The 11,163-nt window shown below is 41.3% G+C and overlaps 1 protein-coding gene across 1 annotated transcript; it reads right to left on the minus strand.

Annotated features, from left to right (window-relative positions):
* Window positions 1–1,539: 1,539 nt before the first annotated feature.
* scrt2 (scratch family zinc finger 2) lies at window positions 1,540–7,619 on the minus strand. Its single transcript, XM_005731580.2, has 2 exons — window positions 6,966–7,619; window positions 1,540–3,629 (listed from the first exon to the last, which is right to left on the minus strand). Exons 1-2 carry the CDS (start codon window positions 7,123–7,125, stop codon window positions 2,830–2,832), a joined length of 960 nt encoding a protein of 319 aa, XP_005731637.1. The 5' UTR covers window positions 7,126–7,619; the 3' UTR covers window positions 1,540–2,829.
* Window positions 7,620–11,163: the final 3,544 nt, after the last annotated feature.

The raw sequence follows: 11,163 nt of genomic DNA on the forward strand, positions 1-11,163 counted from the left end.
ATACTCGCAGTTTTAGATAGAAGCCTACAGGTATAATATATGTCCAATCAATCTTTTTTTAATGATCTCGGTGCCTTCTGCCTTAGTAAAGGTTTTGGAGATGCCTTATATGCCATGGTGAAATGTAAAACATAGAATAAGTTGGAAGCAGTGATCTCTGCATTAGTTCACTAATACAGCGACGTGTGTTCGGCAAGTTAATCAAGAGACAGGTGGTTTGGATGCTCTCATGCAGTGATTCAGCTGTAGCGGTTAGGCGAGCATTGACAGGATGATGGTGAAACGGGGAGGAGAGGACGGACAAACAGAGCAGAAGCTCATCTTTACGCTCTTTTATCCTCAGCATTGTGTTTTTGTTTTTATTAAGGGCAAGCTCAGCATTACTGTGATCGTGCCATCCATTTGGAATATGCAAATAGCTGACAGTGCATTTGCCTGCTGGTGCTTGACCTTCCCCTTGGAGGTCGCTCACCGACTCAATTACGCTCCCTATCTGCAGTCTGTCTGCAAACACCTGTTATCCTCCCACACTCCGCCACCCTCCGCCAATCCCACTTCAGCACATCTCATCCTCGCTGCGTCTGTTTAGAAGCAGTTGGGACAGGATGAGGACGGCTGTTGGGGTGGGGAGGGATGCGGGACAAATGATGTGGGAGTTAGAAGTGCATTACAGCGCGTCGTTTTATTGCAACAGTCTTGAAAACTTTCTCCACCAAGGCAGTTCATGTCAAGATCATTTCCATTAGTGCTGGTTAAGATGTACGTGCAGCCAGCTTTATTCTGCCTCAGAGATTTCCTTCAACGGCACGTGACACGTTTGGGATCGGTTGCGACTTTATTTAACTATATTTAATTGCTTTATTATGTCAGTGTGTTAAATGAGATTTATTGTAAACCTTCTAGCAATTCAGTTACTCAAGCTGCCAGAAGATATTTTTGCACCTGCTTGGTCTGAACAACAGTAATACTTTCAGGTGAATACGAACAGATTTTGATACTTTCTCACAATTATTATTGCTTTTTCACCTTTGCAGACTTGGTGTAACTTAATTACACCTACATCATTTGACTTGTTTTTACATCTACATCCATGTCTATGTCAGCCGTTAATAAAAATTCCTTGTCGCCTGAGATTTAAAGACAGAAAGTCCCGGAAAATCTTCAGTAATGAGGAGGAAGAGGAGGGGGAGGTGGACTTTGGAGAAACCGTGAGATAAAGTTGTTTCATTTTATTGCCCTAGGTGGAGTTATGATTGTTATACATGTCAATTGCTATGTCAGGTAAGTTATTGCCACAAAAACAAAAATACTTCTGCAGTCATTCATTTGAAGTCTTCTAGCGCTGCTACTGTACATTGTTCCTCTTTAAAAAACTAAGTCCCATGGACTCTCTACAGTTTTCATGCATATAAACATTTTCTTTGAAAATCAGCAGCATCTTACAAGGTCAATGGATGTTCCTTTTTTAAAAATTATAAACCATAAATAAATACATGATAAATAAGCAAGTCTTCAATAAATACACAAAATCAGGTAAATAAATAAATAAATAGATAAATAGGTAAATAAATAAAGTATTTACATGATAAATAGATGGGATGCATCTAAACTGTGGGCGGAGCTTTTAGCGACATATAAAACAGACAAACAGAAAAATTTGACTGTCACTTTGTAACTGAGGGTGGGTGAGTCCATACCTTCACTCTGAGGTAACACTGGCGGAGGGGGGGGAGCACCTCGAACACTGGGTGAAGATTGCTCGTAAAGACTGGAGTTTATGGAAGCCACCACGGTGGAGGAAGAACAACGAGTTTTCATTGCTATAGACGAGTCAACCGCACATGGCACTTATTATAACGACGAGATCATTTGGTCTGGCTCTCAGTGTCTGTGCATCAGGGTGAGACTATGAATTTGATCAGGCGGAGTGCGTGATAACCTGTTCAACAGGCCAACGTTTTAAAACCACTGCTCTTGCAGAATTGAATTGGATGACCTATGATCTTAAATAGCTTATTTAACTCGGCGTTTTTTTTGTGAGTACCCACAGTTACAAAGAAGCATTTGATTAAGAAGGGATAATCAGCACAAAAAAATAAATTTAGAAAAATCAAATAGAAAAATAACATCCATTGAATTGAAACACTGGTGTGGAAAAGGGGTTTGTGTGTTTTACCTTTTAAAATGATCTCCCTTTTTTGCAAATACTGTCATAGTTCACATTTTCATAAAAAGTTCATGTTGGCAGTTGCAAAAGAATTCAATTCTTAGCAAATAAAAAGCAGCATAAAAATACAAGAGGTCATTTTGTCTCTAAAAAACAAAAGAACACTGTTAGTCCTTTTTTATGTTTTTTTTCTTTTTTCATTACTATTTCCTATAAAATATCAGGATTCTAAATATTATTACTATTGATATCAATATCATATTAGTCATTGATAAAAATTCACATGCCAGGCCTCATATATTATCGTGTGTGTGTGTGTCTGTGTGTGTCTGTGTGTGCACGCATGTCTTTGTGTGTTTCCATGTTCCCACATCCGTGGCAAGCATGTTGCTGAATTGTGTACATCTATCATCTACAGTCTCTATTTGGGGGAAGGTTGTTTGATTGTATGTTTCTGTGGACGATTAGCTACTGTGCAGGGAAAAAAATCCAGCATCTTCTGAAATTGTCTTTGCCATAATCATTAGAGTTTCTTCACGTAATCTCAGTGAAAATATTGCTTTCTAAAAAAAGGGAAGAAAAAAGGCATGGAGGGCAGAGTGAACAGGGTTATTGGTTGTGAACCTACAACAGGGGTTCAGTGTTTTACTTCTTCCTTGTGGTTAGTTGTCTGATCCAGAGTCATCTTCGTCTGCAGAGCCCTTGAAGCAAGCTGACTCATAGTGCTTGTTCAAGTAGGACTTGAGAGCGAAGGTCTTATTGCAGCGCTTGCATCTGTAGTGTTTGAAGGCAGAGTGTGTTTGCATGTGGGCGCGGAGGTTTGAACGGTCAGCAAAGGCTTTGCCACAGTGGGCGCAGGCAAAGGGCTTCTCCCCCGTGTGTGAGCGCATGTGACCTTGAAGCAGCCACGGCCTGCTGAAGGCTTTGTTGCACACCTCGCACTTGTGCTTGAGGTCGTGGGTGAGGATGTGCATGGCCAGCGCTGGCATGGATACGTACACTTTACTACAGGTGGGACACTTGCGGGCCATCTTGCTGTCCAGGCTGCGATGCGTCTGCTTGTGTCTGCTGAGGTTGGAGGAGGTGGCGTACGTCTTGCCGCACTCATTGCAGGTGTGGCGAGGCGTGCCGGCTCCCCTCTCCTGAGCCCCACCGTTGGCACTGCTGCTTCTGGAGCCTCCACCACGACTCTCCCCATCTCCCTTTCGCCTCGAGCGCCCGTCAGAGATGAAGAAGGCATCCATGGTGTAACCCTCGGCCAGGGCCTCCGATTCACCAGTGTAGAAGCCGCTGGCGGTCATGCCAGACTGGGGGCTGTCGGGGTGCTTCAGGTCAGGGTCACAGTACTCCCCTCCGCTGCTCACCTGGGTGTACAGGGGGTCTGACACTGGTGAAGCAAGCTTGTGCTCCATCTTCTTCTCCCCCTGGTATACAGATGGCGTGATGTAATCCTGGATGTATCCTGGACAAGAGAAACACACAAACACAGTTGGCCAAGGGTTGTGATGAGTAAGGACACAGTGACATGCTAATGATTACATGATTGTAGTGTTGCATGATGGTGAAAGACTGAGTGGCAGAGCTAATTTCATTTTTTCCACAACCCACAGGTTGTACAGACAATAGCTCAGTGATGCAGGATAAACGTGCAAGCTCAGCTGCGTTTAGAGAGGTTGCAATTTTACAATAAAGATGAGCGCTAGATAATAGCTCATCAAAGAAGTCTCCTGTGTAGGAAGATGCATATTAAAATGTAGTAGGCTCACTGACTGGCCCGTCCTTCACTGCGACTGCTGACATCAAAAAGAATTATATTTTAAGACTAAATCCTAGAATAAAAATCTCCCTTTTTTTACTATTTTATTTTAAAGCTTTTTATACAGGTTTAACAAATTAAATGTGTTTCTTTGCTTGTTGTGAAACAGACTAATGTGATACATGCATATCTAATGCAGGTCTTTTGTGCTACTTCTTCAAGCAGGTTTAAACATGATGCAGTAGAGCAAGGCCCCTAAGTGATTTAAACTGCGCAGAGCATGGTTTCAGAGTGATATATTTTATTGGCATCATTCAAGTCTTTCCTTTCTCTCCGAAGCAGCTCAGTGCTACAGGAGCTAGAAGGCTGGCTGGCAGCTAAATGCATCAAAACGTAACTCGATCTAGCCTTACGTTATGAATCTCTGGAGCATATACTACCTTCAGGCTTGATATTCTATAGGTTAAACATAAGCGAGCAAACATAAAATGTGGTGAAATTTCCTTCCCCTGACAAATAGTGCATAACTGCAGAAAAAAAGCCATTCCTGCACCGTGTGCAGCAAGCAGTGGAAATTAGGTATTGACTTCTTTTTTTAATGAAATTCAAAGTTTTGAAGTGATCAATAGGCTATCATCTGTAAAAATAGTGCAGCTGTTAGAACAGCTGAGTGCTGGAGAAGACAGAAATAATGCAAGGAACAGATCAAGTACCTGCAACACACAATAGCAGTCTATTGAGTGCGTGCTTGATATTGTGCAAAATGGCATCATGCACGTTTTTTGTGAAGAAGGTCACCTGTCTGCAGCAGTGAGCACACTGAAGTACCTCCAAGAAACAAGCCATTAAGAAATCAGTTGAAGTGCTCTCTTACTGCAGCGTCTCCATTCCCAAGGGTTTGAGTTCACACACCCACTTTGTCAAAGACATGACCATGACACCCGGGGACAGGGAAAACACCAGGCCTGCGCACACATTATTGTGCTGCACTGCATGGCTTCACTTTTTTAAATGCACAGATGGTGTTTGTCAGAAAGAGAGGAACACTTGTTTTCAAAACCAGATTACTAGAAAAAACACATGTTTATTTATCCTTTAAAAACATATTCTTATAATTACAGTTAAATAGGCAAGTGCTGCTTCTGCTTCAGAAATTAAATCCACCTGTTTTGCAGCCACACTATTAAATGTTATGAATATAACTGCATGCTACAAATCACAGCATGGGCTTTTTCTGCTTTTTTTTTTTTTTTTTTATATCAGCAAAGCATACTTTGCTGCATCAGTATAAGCAGAATTGTTTACTATGTTTCTATTACCCAAGGTCAGACACGAAGCTTTAGGACTCGAGCTGTATCAGCCTTTACAGCCCATAGACTCATTTCTGTAATGCAAAGCAAGCATGTAATTAATGGACCCTCTCAGCCACCCCTCTTTGTTGTTCGACAGACACTCAAGTCAAATGTCTCCACAATGGGGGGAAGAAACTCTCCTGGCACGGCAGAAGTGCTGATGTTAGGGATTTCAGCCACGCTGAGGATTCTTTTTTTTTACCTTTTTTTTTAAACTCGGCATGAAAAGAACAATTCTTTTGTTAGAATTAAATACCTTTTGTCAAAATTAATGTTTTGCCTTATTGTGTTTTCTTTCTTTTTAATATAATGCATTATTCACGGTGTTGAACAATAGATTCAAGAACAATAGAGAGTGACAAAAATTATACAAATGGATTTCTAATTATTTTAAATCTTGCAGAAGGAAAACTAAAAAACAGAATTAGTGTAAGCTGCACTATATGATTAAATATATAAAAACGTTTTAACAGACATAATTTTTTTAGTCTTCACCTGGAAGTTATTTAGAGTTTTGTAAACCTGTTCAGTCTCTTTTGCCCCGAATAACATTTTTTTTTTAATCCCCCGTCTTTTGAATTTCACCTTGTTGCTGACAAGGTTGAATAACAGGTGGGTATGAACACAGCATTTAGCCGTGGACCGTGAAGCCTCTCTCGCCATGCAAACATCCCGAGAAACCACAACAAAGACTCACATATGGCCCACCAAACGTGGCCACAAAATGGAAGCGGCAGGCTTAAAGCGGACCGTGAAAGTGAAGGTCGCCTCACAGCTCTGACGGGAGCTTAGTGCGAGCAGTGAGTGTGGTGTCCACAGTGCAGCTATGTGCCTTTCTTCGTGTTTACTGTACATCTGTCACGTGATCGGCCTCATTGCTGCCCCAAGCATTTTTGTCTCCCTTTTCTCCTTCCCCTCACTATCCCTTTAACCCAACTCCCCACCTCCCTCCTGGCTCTACTGTACACTGTGTTAATGTCTCTTGTGGCGGCGATAGGCCTGCACGGCTGAAACTCTAACCCCTGCTAGTTTTCAAATGCCCGGAAGGAAGAGAAAGATGTAGTGGAGCGATGGGGGTGGGGAGACTGTGCATGCTCCATTTGGATGGGAAGAGGGGGGCAAGGGAGGATCGGACCGTGATCGGAACTCAAGGACAATAACAGCTAAGGACAAATGTATCATCTGATGCTCATCGCTCATATTCATGAATTTTTTTAGTCCACATGATGACCAGATATAGTCAGCCCATGTGCCTTCAGCCACCACAGGTTGGTGCAGTCATACAAATACGTAACAGGAGCTTCTCCTGATTAGACACACGTTTTGCTCCCTATTTACATAAACTAATCCGTGGCTTTGACCTGAATTGTGTCTGTCCTTCACTAGAGTCAAAAAACAAAAGTCTGGGAGCACACTGGTGGGGGTGGGGTGCCTCTGGAGAGGATTATTTAGGATACCAGTGCAAAAATCAGCTGGCTTAATGTAACATCTAAATTAATTTACATGCTACAAGCATGCTGTTGGCTGACTCAAAGGAAATTCTCACTCAACAACAAAGCAAAAGAAGATACCATCTGTGCTAAGTGTGGAAATATCAGGCATGCTGAAATCAGCACCGGAGCTGTTTACAGGCAGGAGCGCTAGCACATCTTTAACTGGAGCAGCTCGGACTGGAGGCATGTTAACTCACCATTCTCGCTGAGACGAACCCCGAGGCTGGTCACCGAGTCTGTGATGGAGCGTGCAAAAGTGAACGAGTCGTCCAGGTGGTGATGATGATTGGAAGTGGCCACATTGGACGAAGAGAAATCATCAAGCTTGATCTTCTTTACCAAAAATGAGCGGGGCATGTTTCAATGGATAAAAACACAGAGCTGAGAAAAACGCATGAGAGAACTGAAAAGACCCTTCTGAGGAAGCACACAAGCAGAGCTGGCTTGACGATAATCCTTGTGGTTAATGTGAAGACAAGAGCCAAAAACATAAGATAAGAAAGAAAATGGAAACCAGTGGACAACAAGGCTGCCGGCAATGCTGTGTGATACTCTCTGGCTCCCCCAGCTTCCCCCGGAAAAATAAAAAAATAAAAAATAAAAGCGATCCTGTTCAGCACTGGATAGCTCCTGTGATGCAGCAGGCTTAAGGGACCAGTGAGGAAGAGAAGAGATGGAGACAGACAGAGAGAGGAGGGAGAGAGAGAGACTGTCAGACTAGCTGAGATCAGCAATCACGCCAGCCTTTATATGGGGCACAGGCAGTGGAAGATCAGGTGGTGCTGCGAAATGGAGCTGCTTAGCTTTAATCCATCAAATGTCCCCGGGGACACACATCAAATTACTACTGAACCGTCTGTGCATTCGCACACAGACAGAGGAGAAAGAACACAGCCAGACCCCCACTGCCCCCACTGCTGCTCCCCCTCCTCCTCTCCTCCCCTCCCCCTTTCACCCCTCTTATGCTCCATGCTCAGAGGAGGAGTAAAAGAGGAGGGTAGACAATGGAGATGTGGATGAGAACACACTCAGTGTCCTGTCCCCCATTGTTTTCAGATGAAGTGGCACAGTTTATGTTTGTCTTGTACAGGCACGGCCTCCCTCATGTCACCTCCTTTACCACAAACAGCTTCAGATCTTTCCATCCCTTCGACACGCCGCACTGTACTCACATGCTGAGAGCACACATACAGTACAGAGGAGAGGCTATCAGAGCGTCTGGGAGAGCTGGACCTTTTTTAAAGCTGCACTGGATTCCAGCACTGCTGACGAGCTTGGCTACAGGGAAGTACAAGCGCCGCACAGCTCAGCTTCCCCCTCTCTCTCTCGCTCTCTCCCTCCCCATTACCAGTGCACAGATGTGTGTCCTGCCATGCGTGGCAGTGAATTATCTGATTAATTAATTACATCTTTTTTGATTAGGGTGAAATCCAGAATTAGATTCGTGCTCACTAAATTGGCTGCATATCTCTGGGTTGGTTTGTATTTGTGTGAATTCATTAGCTCACACCGTGATTGTTATGCTGCATCATTTTTCATTAGAGATTTCATCACACGGGGAAAAAAAAGACAAAACAAAATCTTGCAGTTGCCTCACAAAGCAGAAAACACAAATGATGCACCTGTTTGATTCACTGTCAACAGGAAGCACTCGCATCACATCACTAGTTTGACTAAATAACACATTATTGTACAAATACGAGTCAAGACTATTAAAAGAAAATTGTTCCTCTTTCTGTTGTAAGTAACATCAGATCTGTGTGTGTCCATGTGTGCTTTGCTTTTCTCTTCCTGTGGCTTGAGCGGTGCTAGAAAATTCAGTATGATACAAAAGTTTCTCAGATATTTCTTTCACTGAACATTTTATTTATAAAATGTTTTATTTTTACATTTTATTTATAAAATGTCAGAAAATATTTTTTTAAAAATACCCACCAGAGATTCCCAAAACCCAAGGTAAAATCTTCAGATTACTTGTTTACTCTACATATCAGTGAAAACCCCAAGATATTCAGTTCAACAGCAAAAAAATGAAATACCAGCTGTGTAAAGCTTTTACCAGATAACATATTTGATAATTGATTGTGCATCAGGGTGTCAAATTATTCATAGTTCGGGGGCCACATATGGCCAGTTTTATTTTGGGTGGGTCAGACCAGTAAAACCACTGAATAAAAACTAATCTGAAAAAGAAGCTTCCTTTTTATTTTTTCCCTTTTTTTAGAGTGAAGCCCTGAAAATGTTTAATGTAAAATCCACTTACAAAACAAAATGTGGGTCAGTTGAGATTTTCTAAGAAGAATTTTAAGAAGCACAGTTTCAGGTTCTTCTGTAGACAGTCAGTCAGCTGTTATTATATGTGCATGTACTTTTAACAGATCACAGTTGATCTACAAAATGACTGCACAAAACTGTAGCTTGTAGAGTATTTTGTAACTGAAACAACAACAACAGTATTTTACTTATCTACAAATTGAACAGCTTTAAGAATTTCTTTTCAGTTTTCATGCTATCAAAAGCTATTTTGGTACGGCTTGTTGGACCTTTCTCTTCTCCCTGCTTTTAATAATTAATTGAATGTCAGAATTAGCTGTGGTTAATTTACTGGCAATTAACTTGATTAATCTTTTTTTTTCTTTTATTTCAACATTCTGCCTTATTTAACTGGTAATACTATCACTTTTTTATTGATTGCATCTTGGATATTAACAGTAGTTGTTATAGATATTATAGAAGTCCAACATCAGGAGTACATGTTCATGTTCATGTTTATAGAGCCACTTGTGGATTCTCCTGAAAATGTCAGTTTTCTTGAGAACCTTTTGACTAATTTCATAAATATGGATTTTCCATGTTGATCATACTCTTAAAATTGAGCTTGAAAGTGGTAAAAGGTGGTGTAGATTTACTCAGACGTCTCGGCGTGCCCACTTCCTGCGGGCCTCCTAAATCATATTCTCCACTAACGGTGACCCTGTGGATCGGCCGCAGCGGGTGCCAAGAGTGGACGGTTTAAATCTGTGCGGTCAGGATTTATCACAAATATGTGATTGTACATTACAGGACAAGTTGACGCCGCTGTCACCAGGCTTATAGTCCACAGCCAAGGACGAGCAAGGTCAGGGGAAGAATAACTGTCTGAAACAACGAACTGCGGTGAAGTTTTGTTTTTCTGGTGAAATACGTTTTTTGGTAAACACTCTTTGGTATGAGTCATCTGAGGAAGTATTTCTCACAGTGTAATCTATTCTGACTGATCTAATTGCAGCTGTTTTCTTATTGTGATAATACATTAATGTTGCAGAGAGAAAAAACAAACATCTGTGTAGCTGCTGAGTTATTCTTCAGATTTCATTCCACAGAGCCTGGAGGTTAAATGAAGAATGAACCTTTCTTTGACTGATATTGACCTTTTTCTGCAGCTTCTTAAACCTGCAGTCTGTGTCTTCCTGAACTACAGCGCACCTCTGGCAAAAGCTCTTGTTATTCTGCTCTTTGTACAATGCAACAGAACGTAGTGTGCAGTATGTCGTTGAAGCATGAACTTTAGATCTGATACGCTCGAGGAGTTGTTAGTTAAGGGTAACATTTATTTTTGTTAGGGAGCGATATGACTTTTTTTTCCCTACCCTCTTAAATCTTTTAATTAATATTTTAAAAGTTTTAAGAAAATAAATAAAAAATAGAGTCATCGCAAGATGAAGTGCCTAAAATTTCACTTGTAACTGATTTCAGTTTTAAGTGCAACAAAATGTTTACATTTTGCTGTTGTTTCCCAGAAGCCTTAAAAAGTAATGCAGTAGGACAAAGCCCAAATATTAAACAGTTAGGGAAAAAGTGTATCTGACATTTTACCATAAGTACTAAAGAAGGTGTCTTTTCTTAGTAAGTCTCCAATTTAGTCCTGGGCACATTGTTAAATACACCCATATTCAGGGTTTACAGTGAATGGTCCAAAAAAAAAGAAAGAAAATATCCAATAAATGGAACTTTTCTGGAAAAAAGTGATTTGTTGATGTCAGAGGGCAGAGGAGAATGGCGGAGATGGAGATTCCCATCATGAATGTGCAGCTTTCATATTTTGTGTGATGCTGTCATGTCAATAAAGACCAAAGGAGGGCGGTTTTCAGCACTTTGCTCAATCTATGCCACAACAAACAAAGGCAGTTGAGGCAAAATTGGGTCCAATCCATTTTGCTGCCTAATTGCAAAAATTCAGGCAACAACAAATTTTACAATTGTGTAAAGAAGCCTTAAAGAGGAATGTTAAGGTAGCAGTCAAAGGCCATAAAATTAAGAGATGCTATGCAACAACTATATCAGTAACAGAAAATTCATGATTTGGAATAGTGAGTTGCTTTGAATCCTGACCTCAAACTAACTGAGATGTCACGG

The sequence above is a fragment of the Pundamilia nyererei genome, unplaced genomic scaffold (genome assembly GCF_000239375.1).
Source record: "Pundamilia nyererei isolate P.nyererei 1_Seehausen unplaced genomic scaffold, PunNye1.0 scaffold00044, whole genome shotgun sequence".
Lineage (NCBI taxonomy): Eukaryota > Metazoa > Chordata > Actinopteri > Cichliformes > Cichlidae > Pundamilia > Pundamilia nyererei.